Consider the following 21,930-nt stretch of genomic DNA (forward strand, 5'->3'; position numbering starts at 1 on the left):
ACTCTCCTCTTTCACTTTCATCAAGAGGCTCTTCTTCTTCACTTTCTGCCCTAAGGGTGGTGTCATCTGGCAATATGGCACTAGGGAAAAGGAAATTTTGCCATTTGTCATTCAATTAAGAAAATGTAATGCATGGACCTTATCTAGATCATAATTCAAACGAAACAACTATAGAAGCCATTTATGAGACAGCTGGGAGAACTGAACATGAACTGAGCCATGCTGCTGCTGCTGCTGCTAAGTTGCTTCAGTCGTGTACGACTCTCTGTGACCCCATAGACAGCAGCCCACTAGGCTCCTTTGTCCCTGGGATTCTCCAGGCAAGAATACTGGAGTGGGTTGCCATTTCCTTCTCCAATGCATGGAACTGAGTCATAGAAGACTATTAATGAATGATAGTGAGTTTTGTAAGAATGGCATAGTTGTTATGTCTTTTTAAAATGACCTTTATCTCTTAGTAGATATTTATGGGTGAAATGACATGCTGTCCAAAGAAGAAGCAGGTACTGAAGCTAGGTGGAGAGTACACGGGGATTCACTCCACTATTCTCTCTACTTTTGTGTATCTTTTTAAATTTCTATAATAAAAAATTAAGGACAAGTTCACTCCAAAGAGTCAGACCTATTAAGTCATTTGATCACTTTTACAATTATCAGAAAAATCCATTGTTATTAAGTATAAAGTTATGTACCTCGTCACGTCTAATAATTCCACCTATTTTAGTGCATGGATGAACCACAGTGAAATCAATTCCTCTCCGATGGGCACTGAGGTTTTCTACAACTTTTCCTTACAATAGTTCAATCAATCCAATTCCTGATGCTTCCTGCTGTTCTTATGATCCTCCCTACCCTTCCCCGTCATCCCAACCCACCCACTCAAGTCACCAGACGATCATTTTTCAACTTAGTAAGTAAGTAGCTGGTGCTACCAGCAGGGATGTCCCTACCAAGAGAACATCCAGGCTCTGGTACCATCTGCTCCAGTGACCTACAAGGGGGCCAGTGCCTCAGGACAATTCAAATTCAGCCTCAGGATTCAGTTTCCAAGTAACTCCATGCACACATTGCAGTGGTGGGTCGCAGGGGGAGCTTGGAGAGTTCTGTGGCCTGAGTCCAAGGTGAGCAGGCCTCCCCTAGCATGACATGAGTCTCAGGATGGTTCTCGGCTGCGGATGGGCCTCCCCGGATCCTGGAAAGTGTTCAGAGTTCTCTACCTCTTCCTTTGCATCTTTTAGTACTTTTCCTATTCAGAGTTCCTGATTCTTTTTGAACACAGACAAGAGACACCATTTTGACCTATTAAAACGGAACAGACTTTTTCTTTTTTAACCATTTATTTTAGTCTTAGTTGCAGCATGTGGGCTCTTCGTTGAAGTGCATGGGCTCTCTAGTTTTGGCTTGCAGGCTCAGTAGTTCTGGTGTGTGGGTTTAGTTACTCCAGGTATGTAGGATCTTAATTCCCCACCCAGTGATTGAACCCGTGTCGCAAGGCAGATTCTTAACTACTGGACCACCAGGGAAGTCCCTGGACTTTTAGAAAAGGCTAATACCAGGGTTGGCAAAGTTACTGGGAAGCAGACACCCTCCCACACCACTGGTTCGAGTGCAAGCTGGTGCAACTTTTGAGAATTTACTAACTGGTGAAATACAAAGTTCTTAAAATCATACCCTGTGACAAGCAATTCCATTCTAGGCATTTATTCTCATGACCACACTCATAGACAGCAGAGTAGGATCACCACTGCAGTGCTGTATAAAATCAAATGGAACAAGAGAAATGACCCAAAAGGCCATCAAGAGGGGGATGGACAAATTATCTAAGATACATACAGTGGAATATTACTCAGCAATAAAAAAGAAACAAACTTCTAATAGACACACCACAGGTGAATCTCAAAAGTGTTAAAAAACTAAGTTTAAAAAGACAGAGAGAAAAGAGCATATACACGTAACTCCATTTCCACTCTGGAAAAGATAAACTAATCCACACAGACAAAAAACAGCTCAGTGACTGCCTGGTGTTGGGAGCAAGATGGGGTGAGTGACTGAGAAAAGGTACCTGGGAACTTTCTAGGTTGATGCGCATGTTTTATCTCTTGACTATGGTGGTTGCTACATGTATATACATTTGTCAAAACTTGCTGCATACTCAAAACTGCAAAATCACTTAAGATCTGTGTGTTGTATCATGTATAAATTAACTTCAGCTTAAAAAAATGAATAAGCAGCTCCATTTAAGTATTCAACAAAGAAACAAGTTAATCCAATCATGGTATATCCATACAATAAAACATTATGCATGATACCTGTAGACCAATAGTTAACTTAGAAAGTTATTTAGTATATACAGTTAACAAAAAATTGCTATGAAACTATAATATACTGTAATACACTATGACAACATTTATATAAAATAAAATGTATACATTTGGATAACAAATGGCCAAAAAGAAACATTTCATTCATTCATTCAACACATATATATTGAGTAGCTACACTATACCTTTATTGTTACAGTGAGCAGAAAAGACCAAAAAAATTCCCTTATGGTCATGGGGCTTCTGTTGGTGGTTTCATAAAATATTTAAATTATTAAAATGTAAACATTTAAAAAATTAAATGGTACAGGGAAGTGTATAAATTCTATTACCACTTGTGTCAGAACACACACACATGGTTTGTTCATACACAGGATAACTCTGGAAAGATTCAGGAGAAATTGGAGTCAGTGGTACCTTTCAGGGAGGGAACTAGAGCCTCTTCACCATCCAACCTTTCATATGTGTTTTTTTCTTTCTTATCATATTCTTATATTGTCTATTCTAAATAAACACAATGAATTGTTTCAAATTTTTTGCAAAAGTCCAATAATCAGGACTGGGTGAAGAAGAATGATATGGAAATGTGAGCATGATATATTATGAAATCAACAGTGTTTTAAGAAAAGATATTTTCCATCTTCACTAAATAAAAGCTCCACAGAAATGTGATGACACACACACACAAGAACAGAAGAACCGACACTAAAATGTCAGCAGATTACTCCGAGCAGTGGGGTTGTGGGGGGAATATTACTTTCTTCCGTTTGCTTGTATTTATTTTCGTAGTTTCCTAGAGAAACAAAAAACGTACTTTGTGTGTTTAATAACTTTTTTTAAAAAATGAAGGGAAATCCCCGGCCATCCAGTGGTTAGGACTCGGTGCTTCCACTGCAGGAGCATGGGTTCGATCCCTGGTCAGGGAACCAAGATCCTGCAAGTTGCGTAGCATGGCCAAAAGGAGAGAAAGAAAGAAAAGAAAGAAACAGCAGACCAACAATGTCACCTCTTTCTGGCAGGTTCTCTCAGAGAAAATTGCTGGCTGCACTCCCTTTACCCAAGGGGCTATGTGGTTTAGGAAGACAAAGAACAAGTCAAGGGCAAGGGCACAGAGCCAACCTGAAGTCTTAACTGTCCTCCCTTCACTTAGGGAGCACAGACTTCCCCAGCCAACTAGGATGCCCACCAAGACCCTTCCCCACTCCACAATCCAGAGGCCCGGGAGATGGAAGGAGGATACCCATACCCATTTTCTCCCAAGATACCTGGGAGGCAGGGAGCAGGAATCACTCTCCTGGTTTACAGATGAAACGGAGCCTTCGAGATAATCTAGTGCGGTTTTAATCCAGGTGAAGGACAGAGCTGGGGTGAGACCCTACCACATGCAGCTGTCAGAGTTCCAGGAAGAGGAAGGTCCCAAGGCATCTCACCCTTTTCCGGGCAGGGAGAAACAGGAGCAGCCCCCTAGGTGCACCCCAGGGGCAGGCAACAGCGGAGGCCAGATCACTTCAAGGTGAGACGCGCCATGCACAAGTGGGGCAGGGGACCCACCAGGACCAGGTAAGCGAGGCCCTGCCCTAGGACTCAGCAATTCCCAATGCCCAGGTTTCTCAGGATGGTTTAGGGAGAACCCAGCCCTTGGAGAGCCATCAGACCACAAACTAAGATACAGAGCCTACAGTGTCACGGAGGGCAGAGCCTTGATTGTTCCTGGCGCTGTGCTTCCATTCTTGGTTAAAATAGGTGGTTTTCTCCCAAACAAATTTATGTTCAGGCTCTGATACAAGCAGGGATTTGATCTCACGACAGTTACTGACACACTCTGTCTTATAGTTTCCATCCACAGGGTCAGTCCCAGAACCGGGGCAAATATGAAGTGTAAGTGAGATAATACACAGGGGCGTGCCTGGCACACTGTCTGAAACATAGGAAGTGCTCAAGAAGCAGTAGTCACCAACATTATCATCACTAAACATCATTTCTGTTGGTGTTTTGGAATTTCTCTGGGTAAATTTAGTCACAGACCAGTAAAAATGTCCTTTAACACTCCACTGGTTCAAAAAACACAGTCTCACACAGTTAAAGGCCTTTACGTGTACAAGAAAGCCAGCTTCAGGGAAACTGGCTGGATAGAGAAAACTGGCTGTTTTAGGGAATATGCATTCTGTGGCTGCTTGCTCTGAAGATCTCAAATCTGGGGTGATGGAGAAGACCCCAATGGTAACACGTGACTCGGATCCTGGGAGAAGGTGAATGCCTGATGGAGGAAGAGGGGGCTGGAGGAGGAGGAGCCCTCTGGCACACAGGCTCCCAGAGTCCTGGAAGAGAAAGCTACCAGCGCTGTCAACGTGGCTTCAGGAGGGTGGGGGTACTTCTTCCCCAAGTACTCCTCTGAAATCCCCATATTCAGAAAGTCTTCCACATACCCAAGAAGCCTTAAATCACAGTGATGAGAGCTACTAAACATTCTGTTTTACTAACATAAGCACTTCCTCCTAACTGGAATGATGATTATGTGTAAAATGGACATAAGTCAAAAGGAGACCAGAGTGAGTTCTTTCTATTGTACCGCTCATCCAAAAGCAAAATTCAGGGAGGAAAATGGAACCTCCCGGCAGAAGTGTGGGAAGAGTGATCTAGGTTTCTATTATTCAGGCTAAACCTGTAGCTCTTTTCCTACAATCCCAAGGCAGGACTTTGGTCCAGGGCAATAGGTCTATCTTTGTGGGGAATTCTTTTCCTAGTCCCTCCCCTATTCCTCTCCTCCCCACTCCCACCCCCACATTATCCCAGAAGAGAATGAGACTATCTACTGTCTAAGTCCATAGGAGGCCAGGAGGCGGCCTTCACCTGATCCTGTCCCTGGCACCACGGCCAGCACTGCAGCCACTCACATGGACAGCCCCCGCCAGGCCAGGGCGACCTCCTGGGGCATGCTCGAGACCTGACAGAGGGTTCCTGGGAAACACTCCTGCACCACCATTCGAGTGTCCCAGGAAGTCCACCTGAGCCTGGTCCTTCCCCTCTGTGCTCCCCCATTGGCTGTGCCTGCAGCAGGTGAAGCAGTGGACACCCCTTGTCTTCCCTCCATACCACACGCTGGTCTGGTAAAGCTGAGATATCACACAACACACCGCACGCCTGTGAGAGGCTCACAGTCTGGTGAGTAGGACATAGGTAACAGGACCATGAGGGAAGCATGCGTTTGGGGCCAGGGCACTTGCGGAAGGGGAGAGAGGCTTGAAGGACCACGAAGTTGGGCCTCAAGCTGAGAGCCATCCCCAGCCCTAATTCCATCATGTGTATCCAGAACCTGCTCATTTTAAATGGCTGGATGCATCTTTTGGCAAAAAAAGAAAAAAAAAAGTGGGAGTCAGTCTAATCTGAACACTCCTTGAGCCATAAGCCTGAAAAACATCACCAATAGCCTCACTGTCACCACCAGCCTGGTGGGGATGATCTGCTCCTCTCTCATGTTCAGTGAAGAAGTTCAAGGGCACAGGTGTGATGGGGGAGAATCCTGACTCCCCTGTACTGGCTGGTACCACCAGGCCCCACCAGAAAAGTAGTTAAATGAGGAAGAGCTCTAAGGCTGCTTCAACAGAAGCAGCAGGGCCAGGTAGGATGCTCAAAGGAGTACTTTAATATTCACAAATGATGTGACCTACAGGGCTCAATTTCCAAAATATACAAACAGCTCATACAACTCAATAACAAAAAAACAAACAACCCAATCAAAAATTGGGCAGAAGACCTAAACAGACATTTCTCCAAAGAAGACAGACAGAGGACCATTAGTTACATGAAAAAATGCTCAACATCACTGATTTTTAGAGAACTGAAAGTCAAAACTACAATGAGGTATCACCTCATACTGCTCAGAATGGCCATCATTAAAATGTCTACAAACAATAAAAATAATGAAGAGTGTAGAGAACAGGGAATCCTCCTTAACAGTTGGTGGAAATGTAAATTGGTGTGGCCACTATGGAAAACAGTATGGAAATTCCTCAAAAAAACAAAAATTGAGGTGCCATATGATCCAGCAATCCCACTCCTGGGTTTATACCCAGAAAAAATACAAATTTGAAATCCCATTCACAACCCAATGTTCATAGCGGCTCTATTTACAATACCCAAGACATAGAAGCAACCTAAATGTCCATCAACAAATGAATGAAGATGTGATATATATACAATGGAATACTACTCAGCCATAAAAAGAATCAAATAATGCCATCTGCAGCAACATGGATGAACCTAGAGATTACCATACTAAGTGAAGTTAAGTCAGAAAGGAAAAGACAAATACCATATGATATCATTTACATGCGGAATCTAAAATATGATACAGATGAATTTACTTACAAAACAGAAACAGACTCAAACTTTGAAAACAAAGTTATGGTTACTGAAGGGGGAAGATGGGAGGGGAGAAATAAATTAAGAGTTTGGGATTAGCAGATGCAAACCATTATATAGAGAATGGATAAACAGTAAGGTCCCACTGCATAGCACTGCTAAGCTGCTAAGTCGCTTCAGTCATGTCCGGCACAGACGGCAGCCCACCAGGCTCCCCCATCCCTGGGATTCTCCAGGCAAGAACACTGGAGTGGGTTGCCATTTCCTTCTCCAATGCATGAAAGTGAAGAGTGAAAGTAAAGTCGCTCAGTCGTGTCCAACTCTTCGAGACCCCATGGACTGCAGCGTACCAGGCTCCTGCGTCCATGGGATTTTCCAGGCAAGAGTACTGGAGTGGGGTGCCATTGCCTTCTCTGATCTTATAATGGAAAAGAATGTGAAACAATATGTATATATATATGCATAGCTGAATCAGTTTGCTGTACACCAGAAACTGACACAACATTGTAAATCACCTGTACTTCAATTAAAAAGAAAAAGGAACTAATAAGACCAGTTTCAAGTCACAGGTGACTCTGAGCACTAACTCAAGTGAGTTTTCATCCTCTAAAACGTAAGACCTGGACAAACCCATCCTCCCTCAAGGTAGGCAGCCCACCAGTGAACTAATACGGCATGGGTGAGGCACAATTAATGGGGAACTGCCTGCCCTGCTCCTTTGAGTGGCTGAAGGAGAGATTAGAACATTCTTATTTATATACAAAAGGTCTAGGATTCTCAGGTAACTGAGCTGGTTGAGTTTATACTGCTCTCAAAAATCCTTCGGAGAAGGCAATGGCACCCCACTCCAGTACTTTTGCCTAGAAAATCCCATGGACAGAGGAGCCTGGTAGGCTGCAGTCCATTGGGTCGCTAGAGTCGGACACAACTGAGCGACTTCGCTTTCACTTTTCACTTCCGTGCATTGGAGAAGGAAATGGCAACCCACTCCAGTGTTCTTGCCTGCAGAATCCCAGGGACGGGGAAGTCTGGTGGGCTGCCGTCTATGGGGTCGCACAGAGTCGGACACAACTGAAGTGACTTAGCAGTAGCAGCAGAAATCCTTCCTGCCAGAAAGGAACCAATGAGGTCAAAGCCATTCCTATAAGCTACAAGCAGAACTGACAACCACTGGCACCTGCAAAGAACAAGGAAACCCAGTTTTTACAGCAGGCCTCACTAATTCATCTAGCCACCACTTCCAGAAAAGGACCAATCCTTATTACCTGGTCTACCACTCCCACTCCCTGCATGTTAACTGAACCACCAAGATCTGGATTTCTTTTCCATATGCCTTGATATGCTTGCACCTTGGGGCATACTGTTCTGGGGAGGAAAACCAAAGGAAGCAGAGGAAAGCCACAGCCCTGACAAGCAATGCAAAAGAGAGATGGACTAGTAGGTACAGGAAAAAAGATAAGATAATTGGACTGGAATACAGCTAACCCCTCATGAGGAAAAAACTCTGAATAGCTAATGACTTTTTAAGCAGAACTCCACAGACATTGGGTGCAAATGCACTGGATGTGGGACCTGTCTATGAAGGGACCCAGGAACTCCACTAAGGAGACATCTCCCTCCCCGTACTAGGTTGGATAGTGTCCCCCCAAAATTCATGTCCTCCCAGAACCTTAGAATGGCTTTATTTGGAAAGAGGGTCTTTTCTGATGTAATTAGTTAAATTAAGATGAGGTCAAGAAGCCCTCATTCCAACGAATGGTGTCCTTATAAAGCGAGAAAACAGAGGCACAGACAGACATACCGAAAGAACACCATGTGACAAGAGGCAGAGACAGAGTGATGCATCTACCAGCCAAGGAAAGCCAAGGAGTAACATGGCCCTGCTAACACCTTAATTTCAGACTTTCAGCCTCCAGAATTGTGAGACAGCACATTTTTATTAAGTCTCCAAGTTTGTGGTAGCTTGTCCAGCCGCCCTAGGAAACCAATATACACCTTTTACTACACACCTGTTCCCCAAACCACCCTTCCCAGTCTCAGCTCAGGGGCAGGAGACAAGATACACAGGCCATACCTCTAACCCACCTGGACTCCACCACCTTCCCAGAGCCCATCAGCACCTCTCCCTTTAAGGGGTGGGGGAGAGCAGAGATCTCTCTCAGCTGCCCCCATCTTCTGCCAGTGGAGGCACACTGGCAGGGAGTGCTGGTTTTCTTCCCACATTTTCCTAGTTTTGTAGCCTCTCCTTTAGTGTTTCTAAAATCTTATTCAGTCCCATCCTAGATATATTTGGGGTGGGGCATAACTACATACGCCTTAGTCTAGCATTAACCTAACTGTTCTTTATATCATGTTACTACTTTTACTTAAATAAACATATTTAAAGGAACTGCTATATCGTTACAATAAATGGAAAATCAGCATCATTTATTCTACGCAGAGCTTGCTAGATACATGTTTTTAAACTGTACATTAAATACACGATAACTTTTTTAAGTCCGTTCATGTATCCTTTAAAATAATCTCGGGTGACAATACTATGGAAAATACCACCTTAAGGAGTACAGTTTAGTTGTCTAACGACTCTGGGCTCCTATGCAGAAAAATCAATTTAAGCTCTCCAGTCCCGTTTCTCATTCCCCTTCTTCCCGCGACTGTCCCAGGAGGAGGCTACGAGTAGAAGGAAAGAAAGGCACCAGGAGTTCCTAGCTCCGACGCAGGGCGACCCGAGGATATGGAGTCAAGAGCGAAAGGGACTTTAAATACCCAGTCCTGCGAGTGACAAGGACGAGGAGGGACTGACCTTCTCGCGCAGGGTGCAGTGGACGTCCGAAGCGACGCGCCCTTCCCACCACGGCTCATCCATCATCGCGTCTGCAGCGCCGCTCTCCGAGGCTACCGGGTTTTGAGGACACACCCTGAGTGGACACAGGCAACTTCAGAGCCCGCAGCGCGCCCCCCAGCTCCTACCCCGGCATCCCCATCCTCTCTTGTCCTCGGCGCCCCCTTCTGCCCCACTCAGCGGAGGACGGTCGCCTCCCATCCCAAGAAGGCTGCAGCGTCCCCTCCCCTTTACTCACGGGACCTGAGGCGACCTGGAGCTCTGCAACAACTTGCAGAATTTTTATCTTCCTTTTTGCAAAAGTTGCACAGAAAGTTGCAGACTCCGCTAGTTCTACAGAGGCCGGGGCTCCGGCAGCGGCCACCGGCTCGCCGTCCCCAACTCCTCCCCCGCCGCCCAGCCTTTGTCCTGCTCCCACATCCTGCCCTCCAGCCGGGGCGAAACTCACGCATCCCTCTCCGGAGGTGGGGGGCTGCGGGCGCCGGGCCCTTCCCAGGGCCGAGCCGGCTGTGCCCTTGGGTGCCTGCAAGCGAAGGGGCCCCTGGCGCGGGGCGCTCCAAGCTCTCGTCCGCCGCCTCCGTAGCCCTGCTCACCCCTGCCGCCGCCTCGCCCCTGCGTGCGCTCGGGTCCCGCCGCGGCTCGCAGCCTCTGGGCCGCCGGGGGCCTCCCTCCTTCGCTGGGGGAATTGGGGGCCGGGCCTCGCGCATGCGCCGCCGGCCCCCGCACCCCGCGGGGCTGGGGGCTGGGAATTGGAGTCTTTCTTTCGCCCGAGCTGGCTGTTTTTCCTGTCCGCACTCCACCCCCGCCTGGGTGGAAAGCTTTCTCTCACCTTCGCGGGGACTCCCGGTGGTCTCCTGGACACCACCGTGTGCTCACGCGGGCAGCGCTGGGACCGCGGCGCCACCTGCGCGCGCCACTCGTGAAAGGCGCGGGCAGGATGCCCCCAGAAAGTTCTGTCTCTCGCGTGCGCTGTTCTACCTTTAGTCGGTTCCACCTGTTTTTTCTTTTTAACTAGTCCTGCAATGCGGAGGTGGATGTCTAAATGTAAAATTCCCACGGAAGCCCCCCAAACCCGCTCTTGATTATCCACGAGTCCCTGTTTCTAAAGGAGGCTCAGTAAATCAACGGGTTTTGTTTTGTGCTCCTGCAAAGTATAGATCTACTCGTTACATTGGGAGAAAACCAGTGTTTCTGGATGGCCAGGTGGATGGAAAGCATTGTCTTTTTAATTTAGTTTTAATTTGTTTTCGGAAAGACACTCCCTTAAATCTGCCCCTCTGATGGAGCAACAGATTGATTGCTTTTTGTGATACTTTTGGAGATTCACAGACTGGTTTCAAATCCAGCTACCGACTGGATGACTTTTGCCATGTTCCTCAGACTGTCTGGGAACCCTCACGTGGAAACGGGGAATAAAAACCACACCAATCTGCTGGAGATACTGCATCATTAAATAAGGTAATTCGTATAGAGGGATAATCCCCATGCCAAATATAAAACACTCAATAACTAACTGCTACTAAGGAGGCTTTGGTTTCTGACTAGTTTCCTACATGCAGGTACCCACCTGGAAAGAAATTTTTAAATCAGCTTTGATAAGCTTCAATAGGTGCTTAAAGAGAAGTTTTAATGTTGAAAAAAAAAAAACCTTGTAAAAGTGAAAAATATCAATGAATAAGCATTAATAAATATAGGATCTTAATAAAGACATTATAAAGGTTGAGCAGAATAAGAAAAGTTTGAGGAAATAGAAAAAGGTGAAAATACCAACTTTACACAAATTAACTTTTTTAATAAAATTCTAACGATTGTGGGTAGATGGGGGGTGGGGGAGGGATGACAACACTTCTAACACTTAAATGGAAGAATATCAGTGAGTAAAACTAAGATTTTTATCCTTTAAAAATGAGGGATAGAGCTATATGTTGCCAAATCTTAAAACATATTGCAGATCTATGATTCAAACAGTGTGGTGTTGACACAAGAATGGGTGGATAAGTATCAGTGGAATAATCGAAAGTTTAGAAATATATCCCACATACTTAGAAACTATGATAAATGTGGCATTTCACTTTTAAGGGGAAATGGATAAATTCTTCAATAAACTAGCCAGGGGAAATTAGTTAATTTGAGGAAAAAAAGTAAAATTAGGGATTTATTTAAACCATCAAATTAAAAATAAGAACCTGTCAAATGACAAAACTAAAACAATTTAGTGATGGTTTGATGTTATTTATTTAAGGGAAAATAATTCATGGATTGGGAGAGTACAGTGCCTTACAAACAATGGAATATTCTTCCCAAGGAATTTTGGGCAAAAGTGAATTTTATATGCATAATAATGGAATCTAGAAAGTTAGTACTGATGATCCTACTTGCAGGGCAGCGAAGGAGACACAGACATAAAGAACAGACACAGTAGGGGAAGGAGAGGACCAGATGGGATAATTTGAGAGAATAGCATTGAAACATATATATTACCATACGTAAAGTAGATAGCCTGTGGGATTTTGGTGTCTGACTCAAACACCTTGAGGTGATTGGCAGGGAACCCAAAGCTGGTGCTCTGTGATAACCTAGAGGAGAGGGATGGGGAAGGAGGTGGAGGGGAGTTCAAGAGGGAGGGGACATATGTATACCCATGGCCGATTCATGTTGATGTATACCAAAAACCATCACAATATTGTAAAGTAATTATCCTCTAATTAGAAACTTTAAAAGAGAGATAGTTTATTTATAAAGTGTTACAAGGAGCAGGAAACGGCATGATTGACGAGGAGGTCCTATTTTTTAGGGTAGGGTGAGCCAGCTTTAGCTGACTTGGAGGACTCTGATTGCTGTCCTTAGGTTCTCTATACAGTGAGATGTTTCCAGTCAGTGTAGGCTGGCTGACTTAGGTTTAAATGTGTGATGTAGGCCAGACCACTGAGGTGGCCTCCACATAACAAATTAACTTTATCAAACCCAAAGAACTACAAACAAATGACAACCTACCCCATAAAAAAAACAAAAACAAAAAACACAAGATAATTAAGATATTAAGAAAGAAAACATAGGTGAATTATTTCAGACGAGAAGGTCTAGAGGTTAAGGCACAGGAAGAAACAAAAGGCCAGGATGAGTATATATAGATTTGAATAAATAAACCCAGAGAAGCCCATGGACGGAGGAGCCTGCGTCCATGGGGTCACACAACCGGACACGACTGAAGTGACTTAGCACTCAGCACTCAGCCATCAAATATCGCCAAAAAGGCAAATGATAATGTTGTTAACAAATGTGACAATGGTTGATCTTACCATATAGACCTCTTGTAAATCACTATGTAAGACACTAACAACTGAGATGCAGGAATGGATGAACAGGCATGCATGAAAGAGGAAATTCAGATGGACAGTTATCACTTTTAAATAAGCTTTTTTTAAATGTTCATACTCACTAGCCAAGACATTAAACATGTTTTAGAAACGGGGTGTATCTCTGACAAGAATTTTTTAAAGCACAGTATACAGGATTGACAAATACAACGTTGGTGGGAATGAAAATTAACATGTCTTCTGAGAGACAATATAATTGTATTCAGACGCACTTCTAAGCTGACTGGGAAGCAGACGACACAGCCCAAAGGCCTGGGCCCTGCGTGGCCCACAAAACTGACCCACATTCTCCCCTGCGGCAGGGCTTCCTCCACTTCATGGTGAGCTGAGCGGGCATCTTATTCCTGGAAGGTGCCCGGCCCTCAAGTCTTCATCAGAGACAAAGACCGCTATTTGCAAGCCTCAGCTAAAACCATTTACAGCCTTTCTGCACATAGATTATAGTCGCTTTTCTCTCTAAAACCTTAGGCTTTTGCGTTTTTTTGTTTTTTTTTTTTTACTTTCACTGATACACTTAATTATTGTCTTTTACATTGAGATGCTGGAAAAGCAGGAGATAGTTGTGCCTCATCTATTATTGTAAAAATATAACAATAAACTTCCTCAAACTAAAAAAAAAAACAAACACCTTAAAAAAGTATCACTGGATCCAACTATTCCACTTCTGGAAATTCACTCTAAAAAAATAAGCATATGAGTACAAAGATTTCTTTACAGGGGGTTTCATCACAAAGCTTTTCCATTATAGTGAACAGGGACTGGTTAAATATTAATTTAGCTCAACATTTTTAAAGAGAATAAATAATTATCTGAGAAAATGTTCACAAGATATTAAGTGAAAAAGCAGATTAGATTATGATCCGAATTATACATTATGCTCACATACACACACTCAAAAAAAAAAAAAAATGTCCATAAAAACATTCAGTCAGTTCAGTTCAGTCGCTCAGTCATGTCAGACTCTTTGTGACCCCAAGGACTGTAGCACTCCAGGCTTCCCTGTCCATCACCAGCTCCCGGAGCTTACGCAAACTCATGTCCATCATGTCGGTGATGCCATCCAACCATCTCATCCTCTGTTGTCCCCTTCTCCTCCTGCCTTCAATCTTTCCCAGCATCAGAGTCTTTTCCAATGAGTCAGTTTTTACATCAGATGGCAAAAGTATTGGAGTTTCAGCTTCAGCATCAGTCCTTCCAATGAATGTTCAGGGTTGATTTCCTTTAGGATGGACTGGTTGGATCTCCTTGCTGTCCAAGGGACTCTCTAGAGACTTCTCTAAAACCACAGTTCAAAAGCATCAATTCTTTGGCGCTCAGCTTTCTTTATAGTCCAACTCTCACATCCATAACATGACTACTGGAAAAACCATAGCCTTTACTAGATGGACCTTTATCGGCAAAGTAATGTCTCTGCTTTTTAATACGCTGCCTAGGTTGGTCATAGCTTTTCTTCCAAGGAGCAAGCATCTTTTAAAACATTACCCTGTGTAATCAGAGTGGTAATATTATGGGAAATTTTAACTTAGTTTTTATTCTAGTATATCTGAGTTTTCTAAATTTTGTTTAAGAAACATGCATTACTTTCACAGTCAGAAAAAAAGAATGAATGCTATTTTTAAAAAATCACTTGATGTATTTAGAGAGTGGCCTTCCATTGAATAACAATTCACAGGGTTGTTTTGTTTCTGATTTGGTTTTATCTTTTCCATAGCAGTATTATTTCTTTCTCAGGGTACACCAAAGGAGGTCAGGTCTTTATTGTTCTTTGATTTGGAGTTCTCTCTTCCTAACTTCAGGTTCTCAGTTATCCAGAGTCCCAGTAGCTGAGGGAGATGCAGAGACTTTGGTCTTTTCTCCCAGGGCTATTTTAAGAGGATGCTAAACATCATTCATATTATTCAGTCTTTTGTATATCATTCTCAGGAGTCTCTCATTTTCCCTGTGTCTCTGAAAGATGAAGACATGTCGCACTGATGGTTTTGGTAGTGAGTCCTGTCCACAGGTAGAAATGATGTCGGTGCCCTTAGCAGAAGAGGCTTCCTATGGTAGATGACAGAGGAAAAATGCAACTGGAGTTACTTCTCCCATTCACTGCATTATGAGAAGTAAATAAACCGAAAAGTATTCATTCATTCATTCAAAACCTACAGTTTTATCAAATATGAACTATGAACCAATTACTGCCTTTCTACTTCCAGTCTCTGAAACTCACAGGATGGGAACCAAAGATTTAGAGCAAGACCATCCTACCTATCTAAAACTTTCCTAGGTATAAAATGAGAAAATAATTTTTTTTCCTCTGATCTTTCCAATCTTCCTCAGAGGACAAATCAATCTAATATTATCAACTGCTCACTTTTTTTTTTTTTCAACTGGTCACTTTAACTTTCCTTTGTCTTTTTCCCCCTCATAGGATACAAGCCCTCACATTATAAATGTATATTTATGGTGAAAAGGATGTGTTCTCATCCTGTTCCCAGGCTTTGAATCTCCCCCCCAAGGATAAGCAGCGCCTGATGTTTCCTTCCAGAAGAGATCCATGCACTTACCAACATGAATACCCATGCCTTTCCCCCTTTACATGAATGGCAGCGTATGGAACACATCCTTCTGCATCTTGTTTTTCCCTCTCCGTGTCCCTTGGCAATGCCCATGGAGCTGCACAGCTATCCCGTGTGCTCAGTAGATCAGTCAGGCTCTTTGTGACCCTTTGTACTGTACCAGGCTCCTCTGTCCATGGAATTCTTCAGGCAAGAATACTGGAGGGGGTTGTCATTTCCTTCTCCAGGGGATCTTTCCAACCCAGGGATTGAACCCCCATCTCCTGCATTGCAGGAGAATTCTTTACCACTGAGCCATCAGGGAAGCTCCACAGTTACCCCATAGTCACACAGTATAGATCCATCCATCATGATATATGGACCCAGTCTTCTTCTGCTGGACATTTACATTGTCTCCAGCCTTTTGTTGCCATAACCACACCACAGTAAATATCCTAGGTGGCAGGGGGGGTCCATGATACAAATTCTTCAGGCACTCAGCTTTGCAGGTCCTAAGCTGAGGCTAGACTTTGAGTAGTATTTCCTTGGAGTCTTTGTCTCTTTTAAAACTTTTATTGGTGTATAGTTGATTTACAATGTTGTGTTAGTTTCAGGCATATACCAAAGTGAATTAGTTATACATACACATTCTTTTTTTAGATTCTTTTCCCATATAGGCCATTATAGAGCAGTGAGTAGAGTTTCCTGTGCTTGTAAGTTCTTATTAGTTATCTATTTTATATATGGTAATGTGTATATGTCGGAGAAGGCAATGGCACCCCACTCCAGTACTCTTGCCTGGAAAATCCCATTGACAGAGGAGCCTGGTAGGCTGCAGTCCATGGGGTCACTAAGAGTCGGAAACGACTGAGCGACTTCACTTTCACTTTTCTCTTTCATGCATTGGAGAAGGAAATGGCAACCCACTCCAGTATTCTTGCCTGGAGAATCCCAGGGACGGGGGAGCCTGGTGGCCTGCCGTCTATGGGGTCGCACAGAGTCGGACACGACTGAAGTGACTTAGCATTAGCATAGCACTAGCAATGTGTAGGAGAAGGCAATGGCACCCCACTCCAGTACTCTCGCCTGGAAAATCCCATGGATGGAGGAGCCTAGTAGGCTGCAGTCCATGGGGTCACTAAGAGTCAGACACGACTGAGTGACTTCACTTTCACTTTTCACTTTCATGCATTGGAGAAGGAAATGGCAACCTACTCCAGTGTTCTTGCCTGGAGAATCCCAGGGACGGGGGAGCCTGGTGGGCTGCCGTCTATGGGGTCGCACAGAGTCGGACATGACTGAAGTGACTTAGCAGCAGCAGCAATGTGTATATGTAAATCCCAATCTCCAAATTTATCCCCCCCCACCCCCCATTATTTCCTTATTGTGTTAATGGTTTGCATTGCTCCATTTAGGACCAAAAGCATGAAGCCTGGCTCAGTTTATAGGGACAGAAGGAAGACATCTGGGCTATAAACCTTGAGACAGAAGCCTTGTTTACCACTTTGGTCTTTAACCAAAAACCAATTCAATCCCTTTAAACTCTTTCTAGCTCTGTGCTCTACAGAGTCAAAAGAACATTGACCAAATCCTTTATGATCCTTGATTAGAAATTCTTGACTTATAACTCTACAGATTAGGTCTGAGACCCCAGCAGGATGAATTTTTTTAAAAGCACCATTTTGCAAACAAAACTTGAAACCTAGGATATTTATAAAGCAGGCCCATACTACTTTTTTCAATTAAAAGGTAGTGTGTGTGGCATCTAGCAGCAACAAAAGAAATAAGAAAAAATAAATTTCCCTCTCACTGGGTCAATTCCTGGGTGTGCGACTTACGCAGCTGTACGGGCTGAAGCTCAGAAGGGCCTTGTGCTTTTTATGTTCTACTGTCACACCTTGAAATTCTTAGAGTTTTATCTTTGAATCTGTGTTTTGTAAACGAAGTCCAGGACAGAGGAGCATGTATGTGAACAAAGGAACTTTGTGCCATAGGTATCTGCTATTCCTTGCTGCCTTGGGAACATGGAATTCCAGTGGACCGACAAGGCACAGGAGTTCAGTGAAATCCAAAGAAGTAGAAGGTAAGTGCATTACATCTATAACTGCAGGTCACAGGGTGGGAAGAACTGACAACCCTGAGATGCTTTACTTTCCACCTGAACTAGACTTGCTTTGAACGCAAAAAGAAGGTGTGACAGTTTCCCAAAGGCTGCTATTAACAAAATACCACAAACCGTGTGGCTTAAAACAACAGATCTGTACTCTCTCACAATTCTGGAGCTTAGAAGTCAATGGGGCTATGCTCCGTTGGAGGCTCTGGGTAGAATACTTCCTTGCCTCTTCCAGTTTCTGGCAGTGGCTGTCAGCCCATGGTGACTTGGCTTCCAGCTGCATTTTCTTCATCTGCCTTCATCTTCATAGTGTTCTTATAGGACACTAGTCAGTCAACTAGATTAAGGGCTCACCCCACTACTGTGATCTCATCTTAACTAACTATAACTAGAACAACCCTATGTCCAAATAAAAATTAAAATACTTTGGTGGGAGCACAGTTCAGCCCATAACAGAAGGCAGTAGCATTCTGAGAAATATGAACAACCACAGAAGCTTATCACAGTCTTTCTTACTGGTGTTGCTTACTTGTATTAAGCAACCACATATTATGACGAAGAAGGAAAGGAAAAGATGGGGCAACCCGTCATTCCTTTTCCTTTCCTCTCTTCCCTACTTCAGAGAAGGCAATGGCGCCCCACTCCAGTACTCTTGCCTGGAAAATCCCATGGACAGAGGAGCCTGGTAGGCTGCAGTCCATGGGGTCACTAAGAGTTGGACACGACTGAGCGACTTCACTTTCACTTTTCACTTTCATGCATTGGAGAAGGAAATGGCAACCCACTTCAGTGTTCTTGCCTGGAGAATCCCAGGGACGGGGGAGCCTGGTGGGCTGCTGTCTTTGGGGTTGCACAGAGTTGGACACGACTGAAGCGACTTAGCAGCAGCAGCAGCTTCCCTACTCATGAGTGAGCCAGAGGTGGAGAGTATTGATAAGATGTGCGCATCTCAAGAAGTTCACTGCAGCAGTCTTCACAACAGCCAAGACATGGAAACAAACTAAGTGCCCATTGATGGATGAATGGATAAAGAAATTATAGTATATTTACACAATGGCATATTATTAAACCATAAAAATGAAGGGACTCTTGTTATGTTTAACAATATGGATGAACCTGGAAGGCATTATGCTAAGTGAAATAAGCCAAACACAGAAAGACAAGTACTGTATCACTTACACGTGGAAGCTAAAAACATTGAATCCATAGAAGCAACAGAACAGTGGTTACCAGGAGTGGGAGCTAAGGAAAATGGGAAGCTATTATTCAAAGGGTACAAAGTTACAGTTCTGTAAGATGGATAAGTTATGAGGATCTAATGTACAGCACAGTGGCTATAGTCAATAAAATTGCATTGTAGGAATTTCCCAGGTGGTCCAGTAGACCAGAATCCATCCTTCCAAGGCATGGGGTATGGGTTCCATCCCTCATCAGGGAACTAGGTTCCCACATAAGGCATGTCCAAAAACAAACAAACAAACAAACAAAAACTGCATTGTATACTGGAAATTTGCTAAGAGAGGGGATCTCAGGTGCTTTCACCACCAAAACAAACAAAAACAAAACCTTAGGTAACTATATATTCTGATGGGGGTGATGGATACGTTAATTAGCTCAGCTGTAATAATCATTTCACTGTGTATAGGTAAGGCTTCCCTGGTAGCTCAGAGGGTAAGGAATCTGCCTGCAATGCATGAGACCTAGGTTCGATATATGTGTATATCAAAACACATGTTGTAGACTTTAAATTATATAGTTTTTATTAAAAAACAAAAGTCCCTCAGTCACCGGTTCCTTATCTCCAGGCAGCCTTGTGTGGGGGTGAGGGTGGTAGGGAACAAAGGGGCCGAGCAGAGGTGCAGCAGAGGGTGGGTGACCAGGATGGGGCAGAAAGAGAACAAGCCTTGACCTCCTGAGATGGTACTAGATAGAGCTCCTTGGTGTCCACTGGCCCCCGGCCCAGGAGCGGATGAGGCTCTGCCTCCACGAGGGCTCGCCTGCCCTCAGCTGGGGATTCGACGTGTGGCCAGCAGTCTCAGTCTTGGCCACACAGGTGCCCTAGGGCCCAAGACTCTCCTGGGCCTCCGTTCCTATTGGCAGCAACTCTGGAAGCGTCTGGAGTGGCTCTAGACCTCTTTGCCTTGAGGGTCTGAGCTGGGTCTGGCTGTCTGGAGGGGGCTGCTCAATGAGTTTGAGCTCCCCCAACCCCTGCCCTGCACAGATGGCCAACGGCTGATAAGCTGGAACTAATATTTATTTTAGGGAAACCTCGTGCCCACTGTTGAAGGCTTGGGTCAGCCCACTACACTCTTGTTGGCCAGCTGGTGGTTCTCTTTGTAGGGGAAGGGCCTGGTGCTGGGCATTGCTTGTGGCCCACCCGACTTTTGGGGCAGTGGTTGGTAACCCTACTCTGCCGCACGCCTGACCTCGCCCCGGCCCTGGCAGGAGAGTGAGTGCCCTCAGCTCGCCCCTGCGGGCCCAGTGCTTCACCTGCCCTCAGAGGCAGGATGTGGAGGGCCTTGAGCTCACCTGCTCACTTCCTTCCTCCTCTGACTCTGGGTGGCCTGAGGCCGCACCTCCATACACTCCCCTAGAGCTGTCTCCTCTCTCTGTCCTTCCCGCATCACATTGCCCAGGTGCAGACCTGCACCGCTGGAGAGCTGGGTCCTTAAAGGCCAGAAAGTGAACCCAAGAACAGCTCTGTCCTAAAGTGAGAACTACAGGCAGAGCGTTGGGCTCCAAGATGAAGATTAGCCTTCCTCATGTAAAGAACCTGGGTTGACATCCATTTTGCAGCAGATATTTTAATCTCACTGGTGGCCTTCTCAGGCAGAAGACAAAAGCAATTTCTACTCAGTGAAAACGCTGAAGAGAGCTGCAGATGGGGGCCACAAGCTTTTCCCGTACACAGGCGGCTAGTAGCTGGGGCCCCGGGGAGAAACATCCATGGAGAAGACAACTTCCCATCCAGAAAATGGGGACATGTAAGTGACAGACAAAAATACCTTTTAATATGCATCAGTATTTTTTGTTCATAAAAACTGGTAGATTATTGAAACAAAGAAACAAAAACAAACAAAATAGAAGTGAAATAAAAAGATGGTGTTATGGAGTAGGAAATGGCAACCCATCCAGTATTGTTGCCTGGAAAAGTCTATGGAAGAGGAGTGTGGCAGGCTACAGTCCATGGGGTCGCAAAGAACCAGACACAACTGAGCACAAACAAACAAGGGCTCACCTTAATCCAGGTTGATCTCATCTCAAAATCCACAATTACATGTACAAAGATTGTTTTTCCAAATGAGGTCATCTTTGCAGGTTCTAGGGGTTACAACTTTGGCATACCTTTGGGGGCCACTATCAGGAAGCAACAGTTAGAACTGGACATGGAACAACAGACTGGTTCCAAATAGGAAAAGGAGTATGTCAAGGCTGTATATTGTCACCCTGTTTTTTTAACTTATATGCAGAGTACATCATGAGAACGACAGAGGATAAGATGGCTGAATGGCATCACTGACTAGATGGACGTGAGTCTGAGTGAACTCCGGGAGTTGGTGATGGACAGGGAGGCCTGGCGTGCTGCGATTCATGGGGTCGCAGAGTCGGACACGACTGAGGGACTGATCTGATCTGATTAAACCTGCTGCCATCTGAAAAAAAAAAGTTGGTGTTAGTCGTGTGCAGCATTTCCACTGCTATTATGTAAACTAAATATATATGTACATACAAACTGTGAAATATGAATTGTGTAATTTCGGGAATCCTGATTATTAGTTAAATTCTCATTTTTGCAGTGAAAAGTGACAATGCACAATATAAAGATGAATGATAAAAATCACAGTAATATTTAAATGAATTTTTTTTTCCTTTTAAAATTTTGGATCTGCCAGGTAGCGTTTGGGGATCTTAGTTCCCCAACCTGGGAATGAACCTGGGACTGTGGCTTTGGCGATCAGAGTGTTGCAGGGATAAGCCAATTCTGAGTCCATATTGGAACTGTTTCTATGACGTGCCTTTCACTGCTTTTGTTCTTATAATCAAACATAATGGCCTGCCTCAGAGAATACTGCCTCTCTGCCTCACTGTTAAACTGAAGTGCCTTTGTTCAGAACCCTGTCCACCTGTAGGTGGCAGGAAGGAAGAATCAACACGTAACCTGCATGAGGCTTGCCATTCTAGGATATATTTGCAGGATTAATGGCCTTTTTACTTTCTTTCCTCACCTCTCCCCATCTCTGATCTATAGAAGAACCTGGCATTTGGCCCTCACCTCATAAGCTAGTTATTTTGAGACATTTATCTGCCACCTTCTCCGTCAATCAGCTCTCTGAATAATATTCCTCACCTCAACATCTCATCTCCAATCCATTAG

At 44.4% G+C, this 21,930-nt stretch overlaps 1 protein-coding gene and 1 long non-coding RNA gene across 2 annotated transcripts in view; one reads left to right on the forward strand and one right to left on the reverse strand.

The window, feature by feature from the left end:
* CCNJL (cyclin J like) overlaps nucleotides 1-10,029 on the reverse strand; it is a 63,658-nt gene extending 53,629 nt beyond the window's left edge. The window contains exons 1-2 of the mRNA XM_055561429.1: nucleotides 9,974-10,029; nucleotides 9,487-9,601 (exon numbers count right to left, since the gene is read on the reverse strand). Of these exons, the coding sequence (XP_055417404.1) occupies nucleotides 9,487-9,552 (66 nt within the window). The 5' untranslated portion in view covers nucleotides 9,553-9,601; nucleotides 9,974-10,029. The remainder of the gene's footprint in view (nucleotides 1-9,486; nucleotides 9,602-9,973) is intronic.
* An 830-nt stretch (nucleotides 10,030-10,859) lies between these two features.
* Nucleotides 10,860-21,374, forward strand: LOC129642275 (uncharacterized). The gene is made up of 4 exons (XR_008709585.1): nucleotides 10,860-10,983; nucleotides 17,437-17,525; nucleotides 20,385-20,539; nucleotides 21,026-21,374. It is a non-coding gene; the product is annotated as an uncharacterized LOC129642275 (long non-coding RNA).
* Nucleotides 21,375-21,930: the final 556 nt, after the last annotated feature.

This window comes from Bubalus kerabau, chromosome 1 (genome assembly GCF_029407905.1).
Source record: "Bubalus kerabau isolate K-KA32 ecotype Philippines breed swamp buffalo chromosome 1, PCC_UOA_SB_1v2, whole genome shotgun sequence".
In the NCBI taxonomy this organism is placed as follows: domain Eukaryota; kingdom Metazoa; phylum Chordata; class Mammalia; order Artiodactyla; family Bovidae; genus Bubalus; species Bubalus kerabau.